Raw genomic sequence first — 27,793 nt, forward strand, 5'->3', positions numbered from 1 at the left:
AAAGACGGTGTAATCTCTTAGCCAGGGGCATTGTTGTGGTCATTGTCGTAGGGTAAAAGAAAATGTTGGCGATCTGCTACGACTTTGACAGTCGCTGGCAGTCGCCTAAAAAATCGCCTAAGTGGTACAGGCACTTAAGTCTTTGACGTGTGGCTTGAATCTATAACCTACAGACTTAAGGGTCAAGTTTGCTGTCACACACAGAAATGTACGATGGAAAGGGCAGCAAAAATATACACAGGATCAAGGTATTAACCACATTGTAATGTAAAACAGGGAGGTCTAACACAAGAGAGAAATCTAAATTCTTTACAGATCTTAACAGAGAAACACCGCCAATGTTTTCACAAGAAGTAAAGTTTTCATGTCCTTTCTAATACCAATTCATATCACAGCACGAAATTGAATACCTGAACTGGAGGCTGGCTCAGAGAAACACAAGTTTGGCTAATCGAAAGTTTGGTTTCATAGACCACAAAATAACATTCCCTTCTGATCTTATCTGCATGTCTCCATTCAAATCTGTGAATTTTATTAATATTTTCTTCTGCTGTCTCGAGACAAAAAAAAAATCCAGAGATCTTTGTAGGCAGGTGCTGTAGTTTTCATATCCTTGAGGGTCTGCACCTCATGTTTACTGCAATCATTCCAGAACTTGTTGCAACAATAATTATTTCATATCGACACAAAATACTGGAGAAACTCAGCGGGTCAGGTAGCATCTCTGGAGAGAAGGAATGGGTGACGTTTCGGGTCCAGACCCTGTAGCATATATTCATGATGTCTCTGAGCATCTGGTGAGTAGCCAGAATTAGTTGCACATGTTGGCACAAATGACATGGGTAGGAAAAGGGATGAGGTCCCTGCAGAATGAACACAGGAGGTAGGCAAAATGTTAAACAGCACAACCTCTTGGTAGAGATCTCCAGATGACTCCCAGTGCCATGTGGTAGTGAGGAATGTGTGGCTGAGGAGTTGGTGCAGAGGCCAGGGATTCAGATTTTTGGACCATTGGGATTTCTTCTGGGGCAGAGTGACCTGTACAAGAGGGATGGTTTGGACTGGAGGGCGACCAACGGCCTGGCAGATTTAGATTCAGAGATACAGCGCGGAAACAGGCCCTTCGGCCCACCGAGTCCGCGCCGCCCAGCGATCCCCGTACACTAACACTATCCTACACACACTAGGGACAATTTTTACATTTACCCAGTCAATTAACGTACATACCTGCACGTCTTTGGAGTGTGGGAGGAAACCGAAGATCTCGGAGAAAACCCACGCAGGTCACGGGGAGAACGTACAAACTCCGTACAGACGGCGCCCGTAGTCAGGATCGAACCTGTGTCTCCGGCGCTGCATTCGCTGTAAGGCAGCAACTCTACCGCTGCGCCACCGTGCCACCTCCGGGCAGGCAGGTTTGTTAGTGCTACTCGGGTGGGTTTAAACTGGATTGACGGGGGAGGTGCGATCCAACGCAGGGCTGAGGCAGGCGAGAGGCTGGGTGTCAGTGTGCAAGGTGATGACAAAAAATTCAGTGGACAGGACAGGCAGGTGCTTGGCAGGAAGCGAGAAAGGACTGCTGGATTGAATTTTCATTTATTTTAACGTGAGGGCTGACAGATAAGTCAGATGGACTCAGGGCTTGGATAGTTACGTGCAACTGGGACACTGTAGCCGTTAGGGAAACCTGGCTTAATGCCCCAGGGTACAGATGCAACAGGCAAGTTAGAGGCGGGGGTACAGGGGAGGGGGTGTTGCTTTATTAATTAAGGACAATGTCATGGCAGTAGTCCGAAATTACAGTACAGATGGTTTATCCATTGAGGCTATGTGGGTGGAGCTGAGAAATAAAAAAAGAAAGTTAGATAGAGCTCTAGGGGCTACTGGAATCAAGGGATATGGGGAGAAGGCAGGCACGGGTTATTGATTGTGGATGATCAGCCATGATCACAATGAATGGCGGTGCTGGCTTGAAGGGCCGAATGGCCTCCTCCTGCACCTATTTTCTATGTTTCTATGTTTAACAATAGACAATAGGTGCTGGAGTAGGCCATTCGGCCCTTCGAGCCAGCACCGCCATTCAATGTGATCATGGCTGATCATTCTCAATCAGTACCCCGTTCCTGCCTTCTCCCCATACCCCCTGACTCCGCTATCCTTAAGAGCTCTATCTAGCACTCTCTTGAATGCATTCAGCGAATTGGCCTCCACTGCCTTCTGAGGCAGAGAATTCCACAGATTCACAACTCTCTGACTGAAAAAGTTTTTCCTCATCTCCGTTGTAAATGGCCTACCCCTTATTCTTAAACTGTGGCCCCTTGTTCTGGACTCCCCCAACATTGGGAACATGTTTCCTGCCTCCAACGTGTCCAACCCCTTAATAATCTTATACGTTTCGATAAGATCACCTCTCATCCTTCTAAATTCCAGTGTATACAAGCCTAGCCGCTCGTGTCTTTCAACATACGACAGTCCCGCCATTCCGGGAATTAACCTAGTAAACCTACGCTGCACGCCCTCAATAGCAAGAATATCCTTCCTCAAATTTGGAGACCAAAACTGCACAGTACACCAGGTGCGGCCTCACTAGGGCCCTATACAACTGCAGAAGGACCTCTTTGCTCTCTTTGCAAATTCTGGAGGGCACAGCTTTTAATGGAAAAGTTTATAGAAGGGTGGCGGGGCAAGTTTTTTTACTCAGAGGATGTTGGGTGCCTAGAATGGACTACATGATTGGTGGTTTGCGCAGATACAGAGTGGCGTTGAAGAGGCTTTTGGATAGGCATATGGATATGCAGGGAATGGAGGGAGATGGATTATACTCAGGTAGATAAGAGATGGTCGTGGCATTATGTTCAGCACAGATATTGTGGGTTGAAGGGCCTATTCTTGTGCTGTACTGTTCTATGTTCAGCATTTGGACCATCCCATGACCTTTCTTAAAAAAACTATTGCATATTTTCTCACATGTAAATTATTCAAAGTTTTGAATTTAACACCGAAGTTATTATCAATAACTACATCATTAACTCAAACTTGATTTAAATGTAAAAAGTTTTTACCAGTATCTTTTGAGGTAAGTTTTCGCCTTGCTTTTAAGAGCAGTTGTGATGCTTCCACTGAACCAGGCGGAAAGGTGATCTCCCGCATTACAGAGGGAGGATGATGTGGAACAGCAACCTGAGAGGCTTGAACCGGAGGTCCAACTTTCTGCATCTTCATGGACGACATGTAAGGGGATTTATTGGGAGACATTCTGCTTTCTAGAGACCGTTGAAATGGAGCTGGACTGGGAGCCCTGGAAATGTGGTTTGGCATTGAAGGGGGAGTCTGGTAGGAAGACTGAGACGGCCGTGTGATGGGAGCCATGGAAGCGGAAGGCATGTACGAAGGCTGCCGTTGGTTCATATGCGAAGGCCATTGACCTTCGTGATTCATTCTCTGATCGGGTAACATCATTTCCTCAGTGCGGTTCATCCCTGCATACGGCGACGCCTGGGGGGGGCCTCCCGGGCCTTGCCTGTTTGGATATTGATAAGGCATATCGTTCCTTGATTGCCACATCCCCTGCTGCGGCCCTTCAGTGGACGACACTTGCATCGGTCCTCCCATCATTTGCGGTGGCATTCCGTGCTGTTGCATTGGACCTGGACCCTGCATTCTGTCTCGGTTATACGTCAATGGGTACTGACTTTGCATGGATCTCCTGTCGGGTCCAGTATAAGCATTGCCATATTGATTGTACATTTCCTGCTGCTGGCTACTATATTGTACATTGTACATGTCACTCTCATGACGTTTTGGTGGGGGGCCATACATGCCCTCCATGGGCCGTTTATAATTCTGCACCTTGAAACAAAAATAACGATGAATATTTGTGCAGATAATCATACAGTGTACTGTTCTATGTTCAGCATTTGGAACATCTTTGTAGAAGAAACATTAAGAAATAAAGTGCAAACGCTGGAAACACCAAGGCTCTGCGGACAGAGAAACAGAATTAACGAGCCATTCCGACCACCTTCCACAGAAGGTTTTCAAAAGTAGAGGGGAGCTCCAGAGGGGAGTGGTAAAGAATGAAACAGAGCAAAGGAAGAAACATTAAGTGATAGTATAAGAAAATAACTGCAGATGCTGGTACAAATCGATTTATTCACAAAATGCTGGAGTAACTCAGCAGGTCAGGCAGCATCTCGGGAGATGCTGCCTGACCTGCTGAGTTACTCCAGCATTTTGTGAACATTAAGTGATAGAATGGGATGAGAATGGAAGGTAAGGAAGCTTGGTCATGGAATAACAGAGCAAAGCACAAGAAGGAAGGTAAAGGACAAGTACAAAGAACCATTATTAATTTCAATGTTAAAAATATACCGCACTTTTAACTGGAAGTAAGATCTACATTATACTCAAGCTGGGCACAAGCATGGTTGTTTGAGTATCGCTTCTAGAAATGATAATCATGCCGCTCAAAGAGAATTAACCTGCTTTGCAGGTAAATGTTGAATCCAATTTTGTGACTAAAACATTGTCATGTTTAAATTTGCTGATCAACATGACATCAAAATATCTAAATTTCCAGGCCAGGCTGTTTGACACACCATCCGTGACTGCCACACAAACTGGATAATCACAGCATGCACTAAACGGAAACATTCTGTGAGTGACTGTGTGACTTCCGAATTAATGCTTAAAGCACGAATGAATGAGAACGAAAGGCAAGTTTTCAATTCAAAACTATCATGAAATAGAGAAAGCAAGATCAATGAATCTAATTTTGAAACTGATTGCTGTAACCTTGGTCTGACGGTCTAACTGATGGAAATTTGCCTGTCAAATTAATTCACTGAATATGGGCTAATTTAGAATCCAGAACAGTTCAGCACTAAAAAACACATGCTTGATTTTCTAGGAGTTAAATTCCCAAGCTGACGATCACAGTACTTCTGTAGGCAATGGACGCACCCTGGTACAGCATTTCAGCGGTTTTATAATGGAAGGCAGAAATTGTATTAAAATAAATACGTTTGGAATCACTGTTCATAAGGACTGATAAGCTAGTGGTTTAAAAAAATAAATCTGATATCGATAGTCAAAACTACTAAGCTAATGTGCGAAAAGGCAAGTAGATGGAGTTGGATCACGGTTTAATACAGAACTCAGTGAAAGATAGGAAAAAAACTGCAGATGCTGGTTTAAATCAAAGGTAGACACAAAATGCTGGAGTAACTCAGCGGGTCAGGCAGCATCTCGGGAGAGAAGGAATGGGTGACGTTTTGGGTCGAGACCCTTCTTCAGACTGAAGAAGGGTCTCGACCCGAAACGTCACCCATTCCTTCTTTCCCGAGATGCTGCCTGGTCCGCTGAGTTACTCCAGCATTTTGTGTCTACCTTCGTGAAAGACAGAAATGGTTCAAAGGGCCAAATGACATTCCCATTCCCATGTTCTTTAAATGTAAAATAATGGATTTTGTGAATGCAAAAAAAAAGTTCATTTTATCGACAAGGTGTTTTTTTGACATCATTAAGGAAAAACATTTGTGTTGTCCAACAACACTTGACTGAGTCAGAAGTATGTGTGTGAAGTGACATCTCGTAAATATGTAAAAGGAATATGTAAAGACATTCTTACCATAGAGGGAGTACAGAGAAGGTTCACCAGATTGATTCCTGGGATGGCAGGACTTTCATATGAAGAAAGACTGGATAGACTCGGCTTGTACTCGCTGGAATTTAGAAGATTGAGGGGGGATCTTATAGAAACTTACAGAATTCTTAAGGGGTTGGACAGGCTAGATGCAGGAAGATTGTTCCCGATGTTGGGGAAGTCCAGAACAAGGGGTCACAGTTTTTCGGATAAGGGGGATGTCTTTTAGGACCGAGATGAGAAAGTTTTTTTTCACACAGAGAGTGGTGAATCTGTGGAATTCTCTGCCACAGAGGGTAGTTGAGGCCAGTTCATTGGCTATATTTAAGAGGGAGTTAGATGTGGTCCTTGTGGTTAAAGGGATCAGGGGGTATGGAGAGAAGGCAGGTACAGGATACTGAGTTGGATGATCAGCCATGATCATATTGAATGGCGGTGCTGGCTCGAAGGGCCGAATGGCCTACTCCTGCACCTATTTTCTATGTTTCTATGTAAAAGGTTGACATTCCATGATGATGGATAGATTTATCAGAAAACTACTGCGCACTAAAATGAACCCACTGGACAATATTAAAAAAGGGAAAATTATCATTATTCCATTGGATTTCGTTGGAATATTTGTATTATGTTCATCAGTGGTAACTCTACAGATTGCCTTACCTGTTGCTGGGGGTACATCCCAGTTTGATGTGCTCCATATGGCGTCTGACCTGTAGGGGGTCCTTGGCCTGGATATTGTTGCCCATAAAGATCATGCCTACAGGAAAAATGTTTGCACCATTGTGTATCTCTCAAGGTGAATAGAAAATACAGTTCCGAACAAATAAATTGAATGCAAACCAAACATTCATTTAACATATTGTTAGTTCAATGTTTTTCCCTTCATTTAATTTTAGGTAACAGTTTCATCTGGAGATCAGTGAAACCGTGATGAACAGTCAAAAATTATAGTCTTTCTGGTTCTGCAAACAAGAGTATTATGAAATGGCAAGTTAGAATTACCATTAAGTTAGCAGATAGAGTACTCTCCTCAGGTAGCATGTTTCGGACTATTGATGATGCTTATTTTAAAATTCATTCGTGGGGTGTCAGCTGGCAAATTTAAGGTACAGCACAACAAAAAAAATCATCTCAGGCATGGGTAGTGTTTGAGTAAGCTAGATGGAAGGCATCTAGGCACTAGCCACCATCCTACTTGCCTGGCAAATAGACTCAAAATGCCTCTTTTCTCCTAGGAGTGAGGTGGGAATGGAGCTAGTGAATTACAACAGTATTTCAGTAATTAAGTCTTAACACTGAAGAGAACATAGAAGAATTAGGCCGGCACGGTGGCGTAGCGGTGGAGCTAATGCCTCATAGCGCCAGAGAACCTGGGTTCGAGCCTAACTATGGGTGCTTGTCTGTACAGAGTTTGCATGTTCTTCCCGTGACCTGTGAGGGTTTTCTCTGAGTTCTTCAGTTTCCTCCCACACTCCAAAGATGTAAAGTCAATCGTAGGTTAATTGGCTTGGCATAAATGTAAATTGTCCCCGGTGTGTGTAGGATAGTGTTAGTGTGCGGGGATCGCTGGTCGGTGCGGACTCGGTGGGCCGAAGGGCCTGTTTCCGAGCAGTATCTCTAAACGAAACGAAACTAAAAATTGACATCATAGTCAATCTGGTCCTTTGCTTGTTTCACAAATTATTACCGATTTGAAATGTCGGAACATTATTGCTCCCGACATACTAAATTCTGGAGAGAAAAGGCAGAAACAAGGAAAAATATCTCAGGTGTTTAATGTAAGAAAATAACTGCAAATGCTGGTACAAATCGAAGGTATTTATTCACAAAATGCTGGAGTAACTCAGCAGGTCAGGCAGCATCTCAGGAGAGAAGGAATGGGCGACGTTTCGGGTCAAGACCCTTCTTCAGACTGAAGAAGGGTCTCGACCCGAAACGTCGCCCATTCCTTCTCTCCTGAGATGATGCCTGACCTGCTGAGTTACTCCAGCATTTTGTGAATAAATACCTTCAGGTGTTTAATAATTTTCACACAGAGAGCGGTGAATCTGTGGAATTCTCTGCCACAGAAGGTAGTTGAGGCCAGTTCATTGGTTATATTTAAGAGGGAGTTAGATGTGGCCCTTGTGGCTAAAGAGATCAGGGGTTATGGGGAGAAGGCAGGAACGGGGTACTGATTGAGAATGATCAGCCATGATCACATTGAATGGCGGTGCTGGCTTGAAGGGCCAAATGGCCTACTCCTGCACCTATTGTCTATGTTTCTATGTTTCTATAATATACTAACTTGACACTGAAACATAATTTGTTAGGAATTACCTTTGCTGTGCAGGATAGCGGTTTGGCGAGTACATGCTTGGGTCATTGTTGGAAGGTATCATGTTAGACTGACCACCTGGAGGACCCATAGTGCCCTCTGGACCCATTCCATGTTCAGACCTAGAATAAGAACACAGATTTTGTTTTTTCAAATATATCCACGGGGTTGCATGCAGTGGAAATTGCTGACCCAAGTACAACGTGCAAAGATCCAGAAAAAAATCTATGTGATTGCATATAATGCTTTCTTATTCTATAATACCAAACTCATGTTGTAGATGTAATAGCAACTTATAAAGCACTTAGAAACATAGAAAATAGGTGCAGGAGTAGGCCATTCGGCCCTTCGAGCCTGCACCGCCATTCAATATGATCATGGCTGATCATCCAGCTCAATAACCTGTACCTGCCTTCTCTCCATACCCCCTGATCCCTTTAGCCACAAGGGCCACATCTAACTCCCTCTTAAATATAGCCAATGAACTGGCCTCAACTACCTTCTGTGGCAGAGAATTCCACAAACTCACCACTCTCTGTGTGAAGAAATGTTTTCTCATCTCGGTCCTAAAAGACTTCCTCCTTATCCTTAAGCTGTGACCCCTGGTTCTGGACTTCCCCAACATTGGGAACAATCTTCCCGCATCTAGCCTCTCCAACCACTTAAGAATTTTATATGTTTCTATAAGATCCCCCCCAGTCTTCTAAATTCCAGCGAGTATAAGTCTAGTCTATCCAGTCTTTCTTCATATGAAAGTCCTGCCATCCCAGGGATCAATCTGGTGATCCTTCTCTGTACTCTCTCTAAGGCTAGAATGTCTTTCCTCAGATTAGGAGACCAAAACTGAGTTGTTGGTTTCATATTAAATGTGTCATTTTCTTTTTCATATTTAACCCCATTTAACTTGGATTTCTTCCCTGTCTGAAGATCTTGCCATTAGACAGACTCGAACAAGTCGAAATACTTTTTTCTTACTACAGTTAAATTTGGGCTCAATCCTATGAAATCACAGAGGACTATAAATTTTTTGTGCGTGTGAGTGGACAAGTCTGAAACTTTAACAAAAAAAACCCAATATTTTAACGTTGGAAACGGGAAAAGGAGTTGATCATCTGAGCCTTTATGCACTTCATTCAGTAATATCACAACTCCAGAACTGCGCACCCTTACAATCAAATCCATTACCTTTTGCCGCGAATATACTCAGCAACTGAGCCCCTTGGTTAGCCTCTTAATTTGTAAACTATTTTCACACATCTGATCCGTGAGGAATATCAAACCTGCATCTAGCCTGTCAAGCCCCCAAACTACTATTTGTTTAACATTTCAATGGGAATGCTTCTCATTCTTTGAAACAGGGTATGCCAGTCTGCTTAATGTTTCCTGTTATCGCAAGTCTACCATCCCAAGAAGCAATCTGATGAAACTTTGCTGGATCCTTCAATCACAATGAGAACGTTATTGAAAACCAAGTCAATGGATATTTTTAAGGCAGAGATTGATAGATTAGTGATTAGTACGGGTGCCAGGGGTTATGGGGAGAAGGCAGGAGAATGGGGTTAGGAGGGAGAGATAGATCAGCCATGATTGAATGGCAGAGTAAACTTGATGGACCGAATGGCCTAATTCTGCTCCTTTCACATATGACCTTATAACCACATACAATGATAAAACCTTACTCGGTTTTCAACTGACAATCAACAATAATGAGGGTCCATTATAATGAGGGTTTACTGTACTAGCATCCGTGTAAGAAAATAACTGCAGATGCTGGTACAAATCGAAGGTATTTATTCACAAAATGCTGGAGTAACTCAGCAGGTCAGGCAGCATCTCAGGAGAGAAGGAATGGGCGATGTTTCGGGTCGAGACTCTTCTCCAAAGACCCTTTGGCCCACCGGAACGGGGTACTGATTGAGAATGATCAGCCATGCACATTGAATGGCGGTGCTGGCCCGAAGTACCAAATGGCCTCCTCCTGCACCTATTGTCTATTGTCTATTCAGTCTGAAGAAGGGTCTCGACCCAAAACGTCGCCGATTCCTTCTCTCCTGAGATGCTGCCTGACCTGCTGTACTAGCATCCGATCAACCGGTGGTAAGAGCACCAGAAATGCAGCCATTCAAGTTCCATTACCTTCAGGACAGAGTGAACAATAAATGTTTGTCAGGACTTCTGCATCCTGAGATGGAATTAAAATGGTGCTACCACGAGGAGCAAAAATAAAAGTGACCTGTTCCGCACTCAACTCGATAAATGAAAACATTGTCATTTTTAATTTTTAAAAATCCATGACGTCTTATTTACCTCCTGTCGTAGCCCGATCCATAAGCATACTGTTGCCGCTGGCCCATACTCATGTTGCCCATTGCTGCCGATGGAGAACGGTTGTACAGATCCTGCATCCCACTGTTAGGCATTACTCCAGGAGGCATAAAAGGGTCATTACTTCCAGGCACTATGGTGAAATAAGTCAAGTTATTTTAAAAATAGAGTTCATGTGGCAAAATACAAATTTGAATATAGTACTACAAATGACAGTAATAACGTCTTTCTTCACATTTCTCACAGTACATCGAAAGTTTTAGATTTGAGACAGACAGAAAAGTTACCCCGTAAATCCTAGAATGATGGGATTACTAAAACAGCTTGAATAAACGTCATTGTGATCTTGACATGAACTCAAATATTACTTCATCAGATAGCCCAGGAAAAAGTAATGATGGATTTAATTTGTGTAAAATTGCAAATGAGGCAAGCACTGATGCAGTCAGATGAGGTACAGCATAATGCCTTCAAAGGAAGCGCAAGGTCAGAGTAACAGATGTACTCATGAAAATGCCTCAGATCAAAGAGTTACTGCAAAAAGCTCACCTATATAATGGACTTACACACAACATTGTCTCCTATTCCCTTACTGAAGCTGGAATTTGGAATTTTCTTTAATGACAATGCAATGAAACTCTATATGAGAAATCCAGAGATTTTCCATCAGATATATTTTGTGGAACTGACATATAATTGTGTCCACGTTATGGAGGCATGGTATTTATGTTATTAAACTAGTAATCCAGAGCCTGGACTTATAACCCAGAGCCATTAGTTCAACGCCCATCATGACGATAGCAAAGCAATTTAAATAATTCCATGATATATTTAGTTTAGTTTAGAGACACAGCATGGAAACAGGCCCTTTGGCCCACCGAGTCCGTGCCGACCAGCGATCCCTGCACACTGACACTACCCTACACACACTAAGGACAATTTACATTTATACCGAGCCAATTAACCTACAAAACTTGTACATCTTTGGAATGTGGGAGGAAACCGAAGATCTTTCGGGAAAACCCACGCAGGTCACGGGGAGAACGTACAAACTCCGTACAGACAGCACCCGCAGTCAGGATGGAACCCGGGTCTCTGGCCTGTAAGGCAGTGGCTCTTCCGCTGCGCCACCGTGCCAGTGTTAACTAACTAATCACTATGCCCCTCATGTGCATTAAAATTGCTCATTAGGATACTGTTCATATAGGTTGAAGAAGATGGTAGATTTGTTAGATTTCTTTTGCTAGTTTATGATAATATTGGACTATTCTGATCATATTTCAGTTAAATGGTATCGATATATTAAAAAAAACACAACCATCCACATGTTACAAGGCATGTTCCTATATTCCTACATCACCACACTTCCAATGTTACATAAGTAGATTATATGAAACAGTGTGAAGACGGTGTTAAAGACTGATTAAAGGAAATGGTGCACAGTTGGAGATTAAAAAACGTTAGATTAATTATTCACAAGTCCAGAGACTGGGCAAATCTCAGTTAAATGATACCTTCCCCCGGTAAAGCATATTATCAAGAAATTCAAATGATAAATGCACAGTGGATCTCGATTCAGGTGGCTTGGTCTCTGGAACTCTTAAAGTCAGAGCAGTATTAGGCAAAACCAGAAGATGATGTTAATTGAAACTGGCATGTAATTAAGTTGGAGAATAACCAATGGTGGAGAAAGGAAATCTGAAGGTAATCAATGACTTATAGGTTTTAATTAAGCTCACGCTTTCAATGCACAATGGAACAAGAAACGAGCATGCAGCCAGCAGGTTATAATTGGCTGGTAAGGAAGAGGTGAATAGTTGTCTCCAAGAAGAAGAATATTATCCTCTTCACAAAGTATTCACCCTTTGATTCTTCTTCGAATCTCTCGCCAAGTTTAGATTTGGCACATTTAAACAATAAAATCAAGACAAGTCAAGTAAATTCATCATCAATTGTTCACCAATCACAGTAGACTGACTATGCGTGCAGAGACTCCAGCATCATCAGGATTACTTTGCACTCACAGAAGCAGAAGCGATTTAAATGTGGCCAACCATTCAATGTAAGCACTTACCAAACTGAATCAAACACAAGGCATTTTGACTGAATGTACAAAAAGGACAAACTTTCTAAGTTGGTGAAACTGGCTTTAATGATAAAAGATGACTGCACACCCTGCCATACTGAATAGGAGATCCCACAATTGATTCTTAACCTGGGTTGATGGCAGATAAGTGCCATGAAATGACGCAATAGAAAATGATACGATGAGCTAGGATAAAGGGAAGAAATCAGCTTTGAGTTCATTTTATAATGTGCTGGAATGACTAAGTACATGACAGGATTTATTTGTGATGTCCCACACATGCCTAAAGGGTAAACATGCAATAAATGGCACTATCTGCTTGAAGTGCAAGTGGAATGTGAAATATCTGTAATGGTTGGTCACATTACCATAAGGTTTTAGTGCACATTTCACCGTCTGTCAGCACGCACGTTAGAAAAAATATCAGTAGGCACCTCCTCATATCAACAAAATTGAGAGATGTAGATGGTGAGGACAACTCTTACACGACAATCCCATGCTGGTGTCGTATGATTGTTTCACAAAGCCGGGCAACATCTTTCAAAATGAAGTAACAGAGTTTAAATGCTTAAAGGAATTTCCAAATAAGGTAACATATCTTAGATTTTGATGTGCAGGAAGAAACTGCAGATGCTGGTTTAAACCGAAGAAGGACACAAAAAGCTGGAGTAACTCAGCGAGTCAGACAACATATCTAGAGAAAAGGAATAGGTGACGTTTCTGACTTCAGTCTGAAGAAGGGTCTCGACCTGTTCCTTTTCTCCAGAGATGCTGTCTGACCAGCTGTGTTTCTCCAGCTTTTTGTGTCTACCTTAGATTTTGATGTTCAATTCTGATAGGATTTAACTGCAGTTTCTTAAATAGATTCTATATTCATGTTTTATAAATATATATTCCTGGTTTTCAGCTGGTCAGAGTAAGATAAATATATTTCTGGTGTGCCGCAAGATTTCCCTAATCATAAAGTATTCAATTGAAATATATTCATGTTGATATATTTAGGTTGTTCATTCAATCCTTTCTGCATATTCTTATGTAATATGTAGGAAGGAACTGCAGATGCTGGTTTAAACCAAAGATAGACACAAAACGCTGGAGTAACTCAGCGGGTCAGACAGCATCTCCGGAGAAGAGGAATAGGTGACGTTTTGGGTCGAGACCCTTCTTCAGACTGATAGTCAGGGCGAAGGGAAACGAGAGATGTAGACGGTGATACAGAGAAATGTGGAATAAATGAATGAAAGCTATGCAAAAAAGTAACAATGTTAAAGGAAACAGGCCACTGTTAGCTGTGGGCTAGGTGAAAACGAGTTACAGACAATGAGACTCAACAAGGCGGCTTTGAAACTAGTTCAACGACTGGGGTGGGGGGAGGGATGGAGGAAGAGGGGATGCAGGAAAACAGTCTGGAGAAGGGCCTCGACCCGAAACTTCACCTATTCCTTTCTCCACCCGCTGAGTTACTCCAGCTTTCAATGTCTATCTTCTTATGCCATAACTGCCATAGTTCCTGAGTGCTATTTCCCGTCTTGACTGGAGTTTTAAAATTGGAGAATTAAAAGAAGTATTGTCTACCTTTCCTCATACCACCAAAGGGATCCTTATTGGGTTCATATGACATTCGATTCATCATTTCAGGCATATTCATGCCTGGTTGGTATGGTGTATTCGGTGTCATGGAGCCCCATTTGTGAAATGCTGGGTCACTAACATCCGAGAAGGGATCCTGCACGCTGATTGCATTATTCCTGTTCAAGGTTAAAAATAGAGACACTGATGCTCAGAAACTGATAGAGACCAATAAATTCAAAAAACAAATTAAATTAGAATAGAAACTGTTTCTTTGGTCAATATTGTATTATCACATAAAGCCACTACTGTACTTTATTTGGCAGCCCACCTCACGAAGGATGCAATGATCGTTGATGAGGTGGACCGGAGATTTACCAGACTGAGTTGGCGACCGGTGGGGTCATGTTATAAGGAGGCATTTCATATTTCCTTCAGGGTAGAGGATTGAGAGACAGTGTGCTTCGTGTTAAAAGATGGTCAAAGGAATTTATATGCTACCGAAGATAAAGAAACTATTTCAGTTCCTGGGAGAGTCCAGAGCAAGTGATTATGACTTTAAAAAAGAAGGTAGTTTGTTCAATAACAATTTCAGTTTGTGTTCCTATTTGCACCACGATGAGTGGAAGTCTGGAATTTTATGTACTCAGAATTCACTGAGGTTAATTGAACACTTCTAAACAGTTAGAGTTGTGTTAGGCAAGAGTATTATGGAATTCACAGGCAGATAAACATGTTTAAGATACAAATCAGCCAAAATCTGTGAAATAAGCTCAAAGGGGTGGATGGCAAAATGCTGTAGCTATTTTTCCTATGTTCTAACAGTGAATGAAGAATTAGTCCACCCTTTCAGGATGTTGAGCTCCTCATTTCTTCAGTAGGCTCTCAAATATCAGCTTAGGGTATCTGCTGCTCGGTTAATTTGTTGAATTATATTGGTTTTGGCAATTTATATTATGATCATCAGTGGAAGGGTCACATGGTTAATGTCTCTCCTGAGGTCAATAGGCAAGAAACAAAGATGGCAATGTGTAAAACTGCTGAACTCTAGTTTTCCTGTTAATGCTTTGTGTTGTCCATTACTCAACATCCCTGATTAAGAGGGAGGAAGTACAGCACTTTGGATACTCGAGCCATTCAGTTGACTCGATCTATGCAAGTAGCATCATATTAAAGAAATAAAATGGCAACATGTTGCATCTTTGCCATCATTGTTGTACTGGGCAAGGTCTAGAATTGACCTGACCTAATATTAGGACTATTGCCACTCTAAGCTTGTTAGCATCAGTTAATAATGCTGTGAGGAATTGAATAATTATGACAGCCTTACTTTTAAATGGAGTCAGACTGCTGTGAGCTTAATTTACTTCCAAGTATAAAGGGATCCAGTGATCCCAAACGACACGAGGGTCAAAAATAACTAAACCAACAATAAAGCTCAAATTAGTACTGTGAGAGCAACATATTGCAGACCGCAATGGTCAAATTTCAAAGGGAGATGTGGATGTTAATTGGGCATGACATGCTCACTTTTGTCTTGGGCCACTACTCATCATTGTTTTAAGGATATTTTTCCCAAATAAGATGCATGTATGTTATAATTTGCTTTGATTTAATGTAAGTGTTATATCTGCCGAACTGTCTTGCAGCCATTAGTGAAGCAGCAATCTTAACCCTTAATCCTCAACTTGCTGAATAAGCTTTACACACAATAGCCTGACTATTTTATAGACAGGTGTGTAACTTTGAAAAATAACCTTCAGAATTTTATTTTCTGTAGTCCAATATTTAGGATTAGATAATTCCAGAAACTATTGCATTATACTAAATCTTTGGCATGCCAGGTTTTCTTCATTTATAGCTCAATTATTTTATTTAGTGGTAATGAAGGTGTACGCTCTGCCTTCATGGGTCGAGGCAATAAGTATTAGAGTTAGGAAGTCATGATGCAGCTTTAGTGGACTTTGGTTAGGCCGGATTTGGAATATCATGCGCAGTTTCGGTCGCACCAATCGAGGAATAAAATGGAGGCTTTGAAATGGGTGCAGAAGAGGTTTACCAGAATGCTGCCTGGATTGGAGGGTATTAGCTATAACATCAGGTTGGACTAACTTGAATTGTTTTCTCTGGTGTGTCAGAGGCTGGGGGGCCACACACACACCTGACAGAAGTATATAAAATTGTGAGAGGCATTGATAGGATAGACATTCAGAACCTTTTTCCCAGGGTGGAAAGGTAAAAGGGGCAAAGTTTAGAGATGTGAGGGGAATGATTTTTACACAGAGCGTGGTGGGTGCTTAGAACGTGTTGCCAGGGGTGGTGGTGGAGGAAGGAGGTAAATACGATATTGGTATTTAAGAGGCTTTTAGATGGGCACATGGATGTGCAGGAAATGGAGGGGTATGGATCATGTGCAGGCAGATGAAATTACTTTATTTTAGCATCATGTTCGGCACCATAATTGTGTGCCAACCAGCATGATCCTGCGCTGCATGCCTCTTTGTTTTATGCAATATTAATTACGGTATGATAAATTGACATTGTCAATTTCTATAATAAATATCCGCACAACAATCTGTAATGAAAAATTGATAAGTAGTACTGGCAGACAAAGAATTTGTAATATATCGATTGTTTATTGAATAAATCGTGTAGGATTAATCTTTAAACTACTCCAGATTCAGGGCATTCAAGCTTTCATAATTTGCCATGTAAGCAGTATTTAATCTTAAAACATAATTATCTTTCTTTATTTTCTTCTCTCTCTTTTTAATCCCTCTTTTTTCAAACTAACATGATGTCACAGGAACAAAACTTTATGTGTGCAACAATAAAACTCATGATATCCCTTTTTTAAGTGACATGAAATGAACAACTCCATAATTAGTGCATTTCTAATTGGGATTATGAATCCTTAAAACACAGAAAAGAGCATTTGGCCAATTTTGTTGGTACAGCTAACCGATTGATCTCACTATCCTTCCCTATCCTCTCAGTTCCAGTTCTTTTTTCGAAAGATTTTCTGACGGTTCCAGAACCCTTTCAGGCTGTGCAAGGCTGATCGCAACAACCTGTAACGATTTAAATGTTCATTATTGATTCACTCCAGAAAGGTCTTCTTAGATTTTGCATTAGAAAGGCTCTTTTTAGCCCTTTCTACTCCAATGAAAATAATCCTTTGTATTTCAAGCCTAATTATAATTGCCAACCCGGATACCACCCCAGTGAATCTCCTTTGTACATTCGCTATTCTAACAAGAAGTTTTAATTGTTTGCCCACTTCCAGTCAACCTTACTGCAAGAAATAATATTATTCTCCTGGCATTAACACTGTAGTTTGGTGATGCAGCCTATCTGTGACATGCTAAAGATCAGCACTGTGCTTATACCAACCTTTCTATCTTGACAAAAGTAATCAATTTCTCAACAAGCAATGACAATTCAAAAACACGTTCACGGTTTGCTTTATAATACCTGTTCCCTTGCATGGGCGTCATTTGTCCATGAGGTGTTGATACAGGTGTTGGTGGTTTCAAGTCCCCACTTTCTCCCATCGGGCTGTTTATGGACTGAGGTGTCTGCGGTCCTTGTAAGGAACCTGAACCTGCTATAAAATGAAAGATTGTTTTTCTAATTATTATGTATTGCATATTATTCTATTCATTGTTTTGTGTGGCGGTTTATCTCAACCAAACACTGTGTGTCTGAAGAAGGGTCTTGACACGAGAGATCACCTTATCCTCGTTCTCCAGAGATGCTGTCTGACCTGTTGAGTCACTCCAGCACTTTAGGTCCTTTAATGCATGTGAAGCTCTGTCAAACAACTCTGGTGTCTCACGATTTAAAATGTTCATATTACAAGTGGCACAATTTTTTAAAAAAACAGATTCCCCATCACATTCAAGTTCATCACAGGGCAGCACTGCAGCGCAGCAGTAGAGTTGCTGCTTTACAGCGCCAGAGACCTGGGTTCCATCTTGACCGCGGGTGCTGTCTGTATGGAGTTTGTACGTTCTCCCCGTGACTGCGTGAATTTTCTCTAGATGCTCCGGTTTTCTCTCACATTCCAAAGACGTGCAGGTTTATAGGTTAAAGACTTCTGTAAATTGTCCCTAGTGTGTATAGTGGTGCGGGTGATTACTGGTGGGCGTGAGCTCGGTGGGCCAAAGAGACGATTTCCACACTGCATCTCCGAACTAAACTAAACTAAATCAGATCATTAATTCCTGAGGATACATTGGACAAAGCTGTGAACTAGTTGCACCTCGGGAGAAGCAGTGTGTTACTGACAGGAACTTCCAGATGTCTGAATTTACCTCTGGACAAGTGTATTCCAAAGCTGTCAGCTTCGCAGCATGATAACGGTGAACACTGATAGTTTTGTCTTTGTGAAATCAATTGGCCTCTTTGGCAGGACAACATCAGCGAAGAAATATACTCAAGAGAAGTGCAAATAAGAGATTATTATGGAACAATTGTCTTTTTTAGGATGGACGTGTTTCAATTCATTTGAAAGGAACTGCTGCAAATAAATGACAGCCTAATATTTTGATCGTGTTTAATTTTTAATAGGGAGATGGGAGAAAGCTGTGAGCAAATATTGGGATATTTACTGTCTCAGAAGTACAAAATAAAGCTGTGGTATTTTATTTGATTCTTCACATGTTTAAATTATAATGTTTTATTCTTAATTGTTTACTGTCTGTTGTGTTGTTACTTGCGAGCAAAGCAACAAGGCAAATTCTTTGTATGTATACATAGTTGGCTAATAAAATTTATTTAATTCAATTCAATTCAACAAATGATTTACTATCTAACACTGCAAGAAGCAATATCAACAGCGTAAACACATGCTATCATTCAATAAATCAGAATTATGACTAGTATACACTGCAATAAAGTTCAATTTAAAAAACATGCAAAGCATACTGAAACAAAGGTATCGTGGAGAGATAATTTCTATGGAAATTCCGACACAGATTGTTATAGAGTAGATATATGATATAGTAGATGTATGAGGATGCACATCAGATATAGGGCACTGGTATCATCATTTACATCATGACCTCTATGTATTATGATGTGTGGCTCACATTTGACATAAACATGGAACAAAATATGCATTCTCAGCCTCCTTCTTTACTCCCTGTACACCCACGACTGCGCAGTCATGTACAAATCTAATTCAATTTACAAATTTGCAGAGGACACCACTATTGTGGGCAGGATATCAAATAATGATGAGACGGAGTACAGGAGATCGTGATCGAGATCCTTGTGTCCTGGTGTCGAGACAACAACCTTTCTCTCAATGTCCGCAAGACAAAGGAGATAGTGTTCGACTTCAGGAAGGGAAGGGTACACCTACCCCGTCCACATACCCCGATTTGCATTGATGGCACCGAAGTAAAGATGGTTGAAAGCTTCAAATTCCCTAAGAGTAAATATCACCAACAACTTCTCCCGGCTCAGTGTTGATGTTGAAGCAATGGCCAAAAAAGGAAAACACCAACGCCTCTACTTCCTTAGAAGGCTTAGGAAGTTCGTCCTGTCCCCGACAACTCTCACCGACCTCTACAGTGGTGCCGTAGAAAGCATTTTATTGGGATGCATCACAGCACGGTTTGGGAACAGCTCCATCCAAGACCACAAGAAATTGCAGAGAATTGTGGACGCAGCCCAGACCGTCACACAAACCAACCTCCCTTCCATTTATACCTCGGCAAGACCAGCAGCAACATCGAGAACGAATCACACCCTGGCCACTACCTCTTCTCCCCTCTCCCATCGGGCAAAAGGTAAAGTAGTATGAAAACGCACACTTCCAGATTGAGGGACAGTTTTACATTGTGAATGATTCGATTGTAATCAGGTATTGTCTTTCTGCTGACTGGTTAGCAAGCAACAAAAGCTTTTCACTGTACCTCAGTACACGTGACAATAAGTGTAAGAAAATAACTGCAGATGCTGGTACAAATCGAAGGTATTTATTCACAAAATGCTGGAGTAACTCAGCAGGTCAGGCAGCATCTCAGGAGAGAAGGAATGGGTGATGTTTCAGTCTGAAGAAGGGTCTCGACCCGAAACATTTTGTGAATAAACACGTGACAATAAACTCAACTCAACAAAAGGGAAAAGCCAAGGGAAATAAAAAAGTTAATTATCATTCATCTGATTGTTGGGTAATGATAATTTAAAAATTCTAACAAATAATCCATAAAATACTGATCTGGATTGATCAATCAACAAGCGTTAATTTGCTACAGTAAAAATAAATTGGAAATAATCTCCCTTGTTAGTTTGGGCTGAAGCAGTTTATTAGGAGTTCTATTCATTCAGAGAAATTCCAAATTGCATGTCAGTATTTTTTTCTTCTGAACATGTGAAATCAGACCATTACGCCATTCCTTGTAAAGTGCTGACAAAATGCAAGGATTTCCCTACCATTTGCCAGAAGTTGTAAAGTATTCTCCAAAGTAAACAATGAAAGTTTATTGAAAGTTAAGCATGCACACATACTTAAGTCTGTAACTGCCAGCTATCATGCTGGGAAGACCATTTATTAAGGGCCTATCCCACTTTAGGCAGATTTTAAGGCGACTGTCAAAGTCGTAGCAGATCGCCGAACTTTTCTTTTACCCGACGACAATGACCACGACAATGCCGAGTCAGGTCGAGATTACTGCGTCTTTGGAAACATCGCGAAATTCACACGCTTATCAATGCTTCCCCGGCGTCCTAATTTTCGCTGAAATCACTGACAAGTCGGTAAGCACTTGAGAGTTTTGAACTATAACATCTTGTATGGGTTACTTAAAAACCAAGCATCACTGTAACAAGGCATAAACTGGATTTACTTCCAGTTTACTAATAGCTGTATTAAAAAATTTTTTTTTTTTAAGTGGCTAAGTGGATTTTTGTGAAAAGTGTGTGGGCATTCTTTGAAAATGTACGGGAGATGCATATCTGGTTTCCGGGTTGCATATCTGGGTTGGGAGCCCACTTTAAATGTAATGGCTGTTGGCCATAAACATCGCGAAATTCCCACGCTTACCTGACCGTCAAACTGTCGCCTCCAATCTACCTGTCAAATGTCCCGACGGTAAATAAATTGGTTAAACACAAGCATTTTATGGTATTTTGAAATGACTTTACCTATTTTAATATAATGTGCTTCTAAATGCATCTAAGAGAACCTAGCAAACCTGGGGACAGCATGCGACAGCGCCCGCAATAAGCTACGATACCTGGCGACAAGCCAGCTGTCGCCGAGAAATTTCACACCGGAAAATTTCTCATCGACGTGCAGAGATCCACTACGATTTTTGGAAGACCCCTCACGATAATGCCCGCGACGCCCGGCGAACTATTAGGAGCAGAATGTCACGGGAGTAGTGGTTAATCTGCTCTGACCAGAGGTCATCTGGAGGCAATTTCTGTTTATATTCAAGGTCGTTCCATCAAATTGTTCCTGCCTCGAAGATTTTCCTATCTCAACACATGACATTTCACTGACCACCTGTCAGCAAACACCAGCAGTTTTGGGCAAGTTTGCTAGTAAAGGCCAATGTGGTTTGTCTGCTGCTAGTCTGAAAGAGGTCATAACATCATAGGTGATAAGAGCAGAATTAGGCCATTCAGCCCATCAAGTCTACTCTGCCATTCAATCATGGCTGATCTATCTCTCTCCCTCCTTACCCCATTCTCCTCATAACCCGTGATACCTGTACTGATCAAGAATCTATTTATCTCTGCATTAAAAATATCCATTGACTTGGCCTCCACAGCCTTCTGTGTGTGGCAAAGAATTCCACAGATTCACCACCCTCTGACTAAAGAAATTTCTCCTCATCTCCTTCTTAAAGAAACGTCCTTTAATTCTGAGACTCTGACCTCTGGCCCTAGACTCTTCCACTAGTGGAAACATCCTCTCCACATCCACTATCCAAGTCTTTCACTATTCGGTAAGTTTCAATGAGGTCCCCCCTCATCCTTCTAAACTCCAGCGAGTGCAGGCCCAGTGCCAACAAACGCTCAACATAGGTTAACCACCTCATTCTTGGGATCATTCTCGTAAACCTCCTCTGGACCCTCTCCGGAGCCAACACATCCTTCCTCAGATATGGGGCCCAAAATTGCTCACAGAGAAAGCAAGAAGAAAGCGGAACGATCCCTTTATGATAATAATGTACAAAGCATTACACTAAATGAGCGTAGTTGGATAGGTTTAACAATAGACAATACACAATAGGTGCAGGAGGAGGCCATTCGGCCATTCGGCCCTTCAAGCCAGCACCGCCATTCAATGTGATCATGGCTGATCATTCTCAATCAGTACCCCGTTCCTGCCTTCTCCCCATACCCCCTGACTCCGCTATCCTTAAGAGCTCTATCTAGCTCTCTCTTGAATGCATTCAGAGAATTGGCCTCCACTGCCTTCTGAGGCAGAGAATTCCACAGATTCACAACTCTCTGACTAAAAAAGTTTTTCCTCATCTCAGTTCTAAATGGCCTATCCCTTATTCTTAAACTGTGGCCCCTTGTTCTGGACTCCCCCAACATTGGGAACATGTTTCCTGCCTCTAACGTGTCCAACCCCTTAATAATCTTATACGTTTCGATAAGATCTCCTCTCATCCTTCTAAATTCCAGTGTACACAAGCCTAGTCGCTCCAGTCTTTCAACATATGACAGTCCCGCCATTCCGGGAATTAACCTAGTAAACCTACGCTGCACGCCCTCATTAGCTAGAATATCCTTCCTCAAATTTGGAGACCAAAACTGCACACAGGTGCGGTCTCACTAGTGCCCTGTACAACTGCAGAAGGACCGCTTTGCTCCTAAACAACTGACAAGTTAATACACGAGGAATGGCAAATTGAGTGCGTCACAAGAAGGCTCCTCAGATTCTGCAGGGAGCCCAAACACAATGAGTGGGGGCAACCATAGTGAACTCAGGCATGATAGGGGGAAAGTATGGATATTCAAATGCACTATTCACCAAACAAAACTGAGGAAGGACAGAAGGAAGACATGGCAATAATAGTCCATGTGAAACATTGTGGTCGTTAACATTTTCCACAAATTAATTAAGAATATGAGCGGGGAGAGAAAATAAGTAATATTAGAGAATAGATATGAAGAGATAGATGTAGGAAAACAGGTCCGGGCCCTCATCAGATTACGGCAGGGCTCCGTTCCTATGAACTGTTAATAACCCGAACAGTTTGCAAGTTACAAATGGGGCCACAAAGTGAGGTCACACGCAGCAGATGATGCCTGCAGCCCCACAGCAGTCAACAAATCCATCCCACTGCTCTCCCAAATGCTTCCTTTGATGTACGAGCCATGCATCGGTCAGTTGTTGACAAACTGGGGTGCACCCGCATGAAGGTCATTTAGCACCCTGTTCTTTAGTACACCTCTTTAACAAAAATGGATCAAACTTATAGACAATAGACAATAGGTGCAGGAGCAGGCCATTCGGCACTTCGAGCCAGCACTGCCATTCAATGTGATCATGGCTGATCATTCTCAATCAGTACCCCGTTCCTGCCTTCTCCCCATACCCCCTGACTCCGCTATCCTTAAGAGCTCTATCTAGCTCGCTCTTGAATGCATTCAGAGAATTGGCCTCCACTGCCTGCTGAGGCAGAGAATTCCACTGATTCACAACTCTCTGACTGAAAAAGTTTTTCCTCATCTCTGTTCTAAATGGCCTACCCCTTATTCTTAAACTGTGGCCCCTGGTTCTGGACTCCCCCAACATTGGGAACATGTTTCCTGCCTCTAATGTGTCCAACCCCTTAATAATCTTATACGTAAGATTTAATACTAACAATAATGTGGTGTCCGGGAAGATGCCGGGTTCGACAATGACTACACCGATGCTCACAGTGGGGTGAACTCATACAGTTTATTCTACTTACAATGGTAAGCAAGTCCTGGACTGCATGGGGCACTGTCCCTCTCCGTCAGAGCGCATAGGCAATGGCGCTGGCAATCCCGAGCTTGTCCCAGCAGCTTCGTCCTGGTCTTCGAAGGGAGGAGACGTGGCGATCTCAGGCCTCTTCCTGCAGTTCACCCTTGCCTTGATAGGGGGTGCTGACGGTACATGTTTCTTCCTGGCGGCACAGCTTTGGACTTGAAGAGACAACGCTGGCATTGTCCCGGCAGCCAGTCTTTGCCTCTGTGTGTGTGTGTGTGTGTGGGGGGCAGAAGGGGGATAGTCCCTCATTGTTTGTGGGTAGGAAGAGGTTCTAGCATCTCAGGCTTGCCCCAGCCACTCAGTCATACCCTCAGGCGCTGGTTGTCTAGGGCTTCTTTCCCAGCAGTCCAGTCTTGACCACAAAGTGGCGCCTGTGGTCTCAGGTCTGTCCCAGTGCAGACCTCCCAACATTTGATTTTACAAATTCATAATTTTGATGTCCAAAATTCATAATTTTACATCAAAATTCATAATATGGCGCGTAATGCAACTTTTCAGCAAAAAAAAAGTATGCACGCCAAATGCACGTACTTGAGAATGCGAATGTAGCGTTGCTTTACATTCATGTGTGAAAAACGACATTTATTTCCAACAGTCTGTAGTTCATGGACTACATGTACAATGCCAGGCCTATCATGAGTATATTCTGCTATTTATAGAAAGGTTATTGAACAGAGATATTTTTTGCAACACAAAATAAAAATTGTTTTGTTTTGTTTTTTCAATTTTGCTTTTTCCTTACACATCCCAATTCTCTCGATATTGAATAAAAGAACAATGATCATAAAATGTATGACTAAGTTATGAAGAAAGAGTTGATAATGTGACTCTACTAAGTACTTGTTGAAGTAAATTCGCACATTAATTGATAATCAGCCCAAAAAGGTGGTAATTGGCTTTTCTGCTGTGTTTTATATTTTAACCCCATCTTAATTAATTAATATAGTTATATAATCTTGCACTTAAATTTAATATTTACTCATTACAGTTCCACCACTGATTTTCTGGCACTCTTGGTTCCAGAGCTTTGCTGGTTTATCCAGCCGGCCAAGGAAATCGGCGATGGGGATAAATGTGCCGGCTCCAGCTGGGCTGGAGTTCCAGAGCCCCGGCCACAGGTTGCAAATTCAACCCACCGATCGGCCGTGGAAGTCCCGATGAGGTCGAGATTGGCTGCCTTGCCCAGCCGAGGTGCCACATTTTCGGGGAGACTTCCAGGGCGGGGGGGGGGGGGGGGGGAGAACCCCTGGCGCCCTCTAGCGGCCGAATTGACAAATTGCAATTACCGACTGTTTTGAGGAAAAATGTGAGGCGGAAATCGGAATGGCGGAAATGAAATAAGAAAGCGTAAACTTTCAGCCAAATTCGGAAGGGTTGGGCCAGTGAGCCCGTGGCCCAGTCTTCCTCAAACCTGCGACAGGGGAACACAACCAAGAGGGAGGCTGACAAGATTCAAATGGCCACCCATTATCAGCTAATCGGGCTCCAGGCCTGTCAGCCTGCTAAAGAGATCTGAGTAAGAAGGAGCTGTCACACTCAGCAGAAACTGGTGTCAACAGGAGCAAATTCCAAAATGTGCCTTGAATGTACAAGACATTCTTGAAAGTCATGGTTCTGATTTTAGACTGTTTGAGGCTTAAGGAGCAGCAGCTCCACTATATGTGCTGCTCTGCCTCTATAGTTATTTCCATCAATGTGCCATTGACTTGTTTGGATTACAATTCTTGTAAATATTGCTACCTTCACCATCACTGAAAACCACCTTGACAATCAGGAAGGAGCATTTCTGCAGTGCTGCCACTAATTCCTGCCCTGCCAAAATTGTTTAGTTTAGAGATACAGGGCGGAAAATGGACCTTTGGCCCACTGAGTCCGAGCTGACCAGCGATCCCCGCACACTAACACTAACTAGGGAACACACTAGGGTAAATTTACATTTATACCAAGCCAATTAATCTACAAACCTGTACGTCTTTGTAGTGTGGGAGGAAACCGAAGGCGGCACGGTAGCGCAGCGGTAGAGTTGCTGCTTTACAGCGAATGCAGCGCCGGAGACTCAGGTTGAATCCTGACTACGGGTGCTGCACTGTAAGGAGTTTGTACGTTCTCCCCGTGACCTGCGTGGGTTTTCTCCGAGATCTTCGGTTTCCTCCCACACTCCAAAGACGTACAGGTATGTAGGTTAATTGGCTGGGTAAATGTAAAAATTGTCCCTAGTGGGTGTAGGATAGTGTTAATGTACGGGGATCGCTGGACGGCACGGACTTGGAGGGCCGAAAAGGCCTGTTTCCGGCTGTATATATATGATATGATATGATATGATATGATATCGCGGAGAAATTCCGCGCGGTCACGGGGAGAACGTACAAACTCCGTACAGACAGCAACCATAGTTAGGATCGATTCCTGGTCCCTGGCGCTGTAAGGCAGCAACCCTTCCACTGCACCACCGTGCCGGCCTTAAATAGTGTACTCTTGCAATCAATGGCTGTGGTAGCCAGCTTCCACATTCAAATCCCTGAAAATCCCTGAAAATGCTATAACTTTCCACAGAGTCACTTCTCAGTATTTCCTTTTTAAGAGAAAAGCACCTGATCTTGATTGTTACTCAAGCATCCATTCTGTAAGTTCTTATTCTATTGCAATATTGCTGTGAGTTAATTGTAACATCCAGCAATCTCAAAACTTACAAAATAGAAATAGTTCAACTTAAGCAGGCCCCAGTACTCGTTTTGTACTTACCAGGAGAAGGGGGTTGTATTTTCGGCTGCTTTTTAGATTCAGCAGAACTAAACATTTCAGGAGGGGGCTCCTCTCCACGTTCAATCTTACATTCAAAGGCAAACAGGTATTGAATGTACTGCTTTTTAAGGGAGCTTGCTGCACTGCTTGATGTACCCACGCTCAGGGTTGTTGCCAGTTCACGCCATTTTTTGTTCTTGCTAACCTAGGGAGATAATATAAAAATGCAAACCTGTTAGATAATACATTGAAGATAGTTTAGAATTACAATATTCAATTGATAGGTTTTGTGTTCTTGAATTTTTGACCAGCTGTTTTGGACTTTTGAGGATCCAAAGAATCATCGTGACAATAAACTGGGTTGGGGTGGGGCTGAGGGGAATGGGGAAAAAAGGAACAAAGAGAGAACATAAAGCTTAAAAGTCCCGACCTGAAAACGTGCAAAATTCTGCTGCCTAAATGTTGACTCACATGAAAGGGGTTGTTGATCCTGTTTGAATAATCTCATGAAATTAGGTTAAACAAGGGATTCTGCATGGACATGTGTTAGGGTGGTGGAAACATGCAAGGGGGAGGGAGAAACAGTGGTGCAGCGGTAACTTTAAATCTACTAAAAATGCTACCTAAATCACATGGCTTTAGATCCTATTAAACCTTGTCCACACGCTCACAAAAACGATGCTAAGGTGATTTGAGTGGCACGGTGGCGCAGTGGTAGAGTTGCTGCCTTACAGCGAATGTAGTGCCGGAGACCCGGGTTCCATCCCGACTATGGGTGCTGTCTGTACGGAGTTTGTACGTTCTCCCCGTGGGTTTTCTCCGCGATATTCGGTTTCCTCCCACACTCCAAAGTTGTGCAGGTTTTGTAGGTTAATTGGCTTGGTAAATGTAAAAATTGTCCCCAGTGGGTGTAGGATAGTGTTAATACGTGGGGATTGCTGGTCGGCGCGGACCCGGTGGGCCTGTTTCCGCACTGTATCTCCAAACTAAACTCAAGAATGCCTGCTCATGACGTCATGGCAGTAAACTACAGATAATGGGAAAAAGAATAACCGTTCTCTGGATACAGTGATGCCAAGCCCATATGGAGAGTGTGATTGTTGGAGGCCAAATCCCTCAGCC

General features: G+C 42.4%; 1 protein-coding gene across 4 annotated transcripts in view; it reads right to left on the minus strand.

Annotated features, from left to right (window-relative positions):
• Positions 1-27,793, minus strand: part of arid1b (AT-rich interactive domain 1B) — a 462,315-nt gene that overhangs the window by 34,854 nt on the left and 399,668 nt on the right. For all 4 annotated transcript variants that reach the window (XM_078404705.1, XM_078404704.1, XM_078404702.1 and 1 more), the window contains 7 exons: positions 26,672-26,876; positions 17,416-17,548; positions 13,948-14,120; positions 10,269-10,419; positions 7,964-8,083; positions 6,305-6,401; positions 3,063-3,849 (listed from right to left, as the gene is read on the minus strand). In XM_078404705.1, coding sequence (XP_078260831.1) covers positions 3,063-3,849; positions 6,305-6,401; positions 7,964-8,083; positions 10,269-10,419; positions 13,948-14,120; positions 17,416-17,548; positions 26,672-26,876 — 1,666 coding nt within the window. The remainder of the gene's footprint in view (positions 1-3,062; positions 3,850-6,304; positions 6,402-7,963; positions 8,084-10,268; positions 10,420-13,947; positions 14,121-17,415; positions 17,549-26,671; positions 26,877-27,793) is intronic.

Source organism: Rhinoraja longicauda, chromosome 9 (assembly GCF_053455715.1).
Source record: "Rhinoraja longicauda isolate Sanriku21f chromosome 9, sRhiLon1.1, whole genome shotgun sequence".
In the NCBI taxonomy this organism is placed as follows: Eukaryota; Metazoa; Chordata; class Chondrichthyes; order Rajiformes; family Arhynchobatidae; genus Rhinoraja; species Rhinoraja longicauda.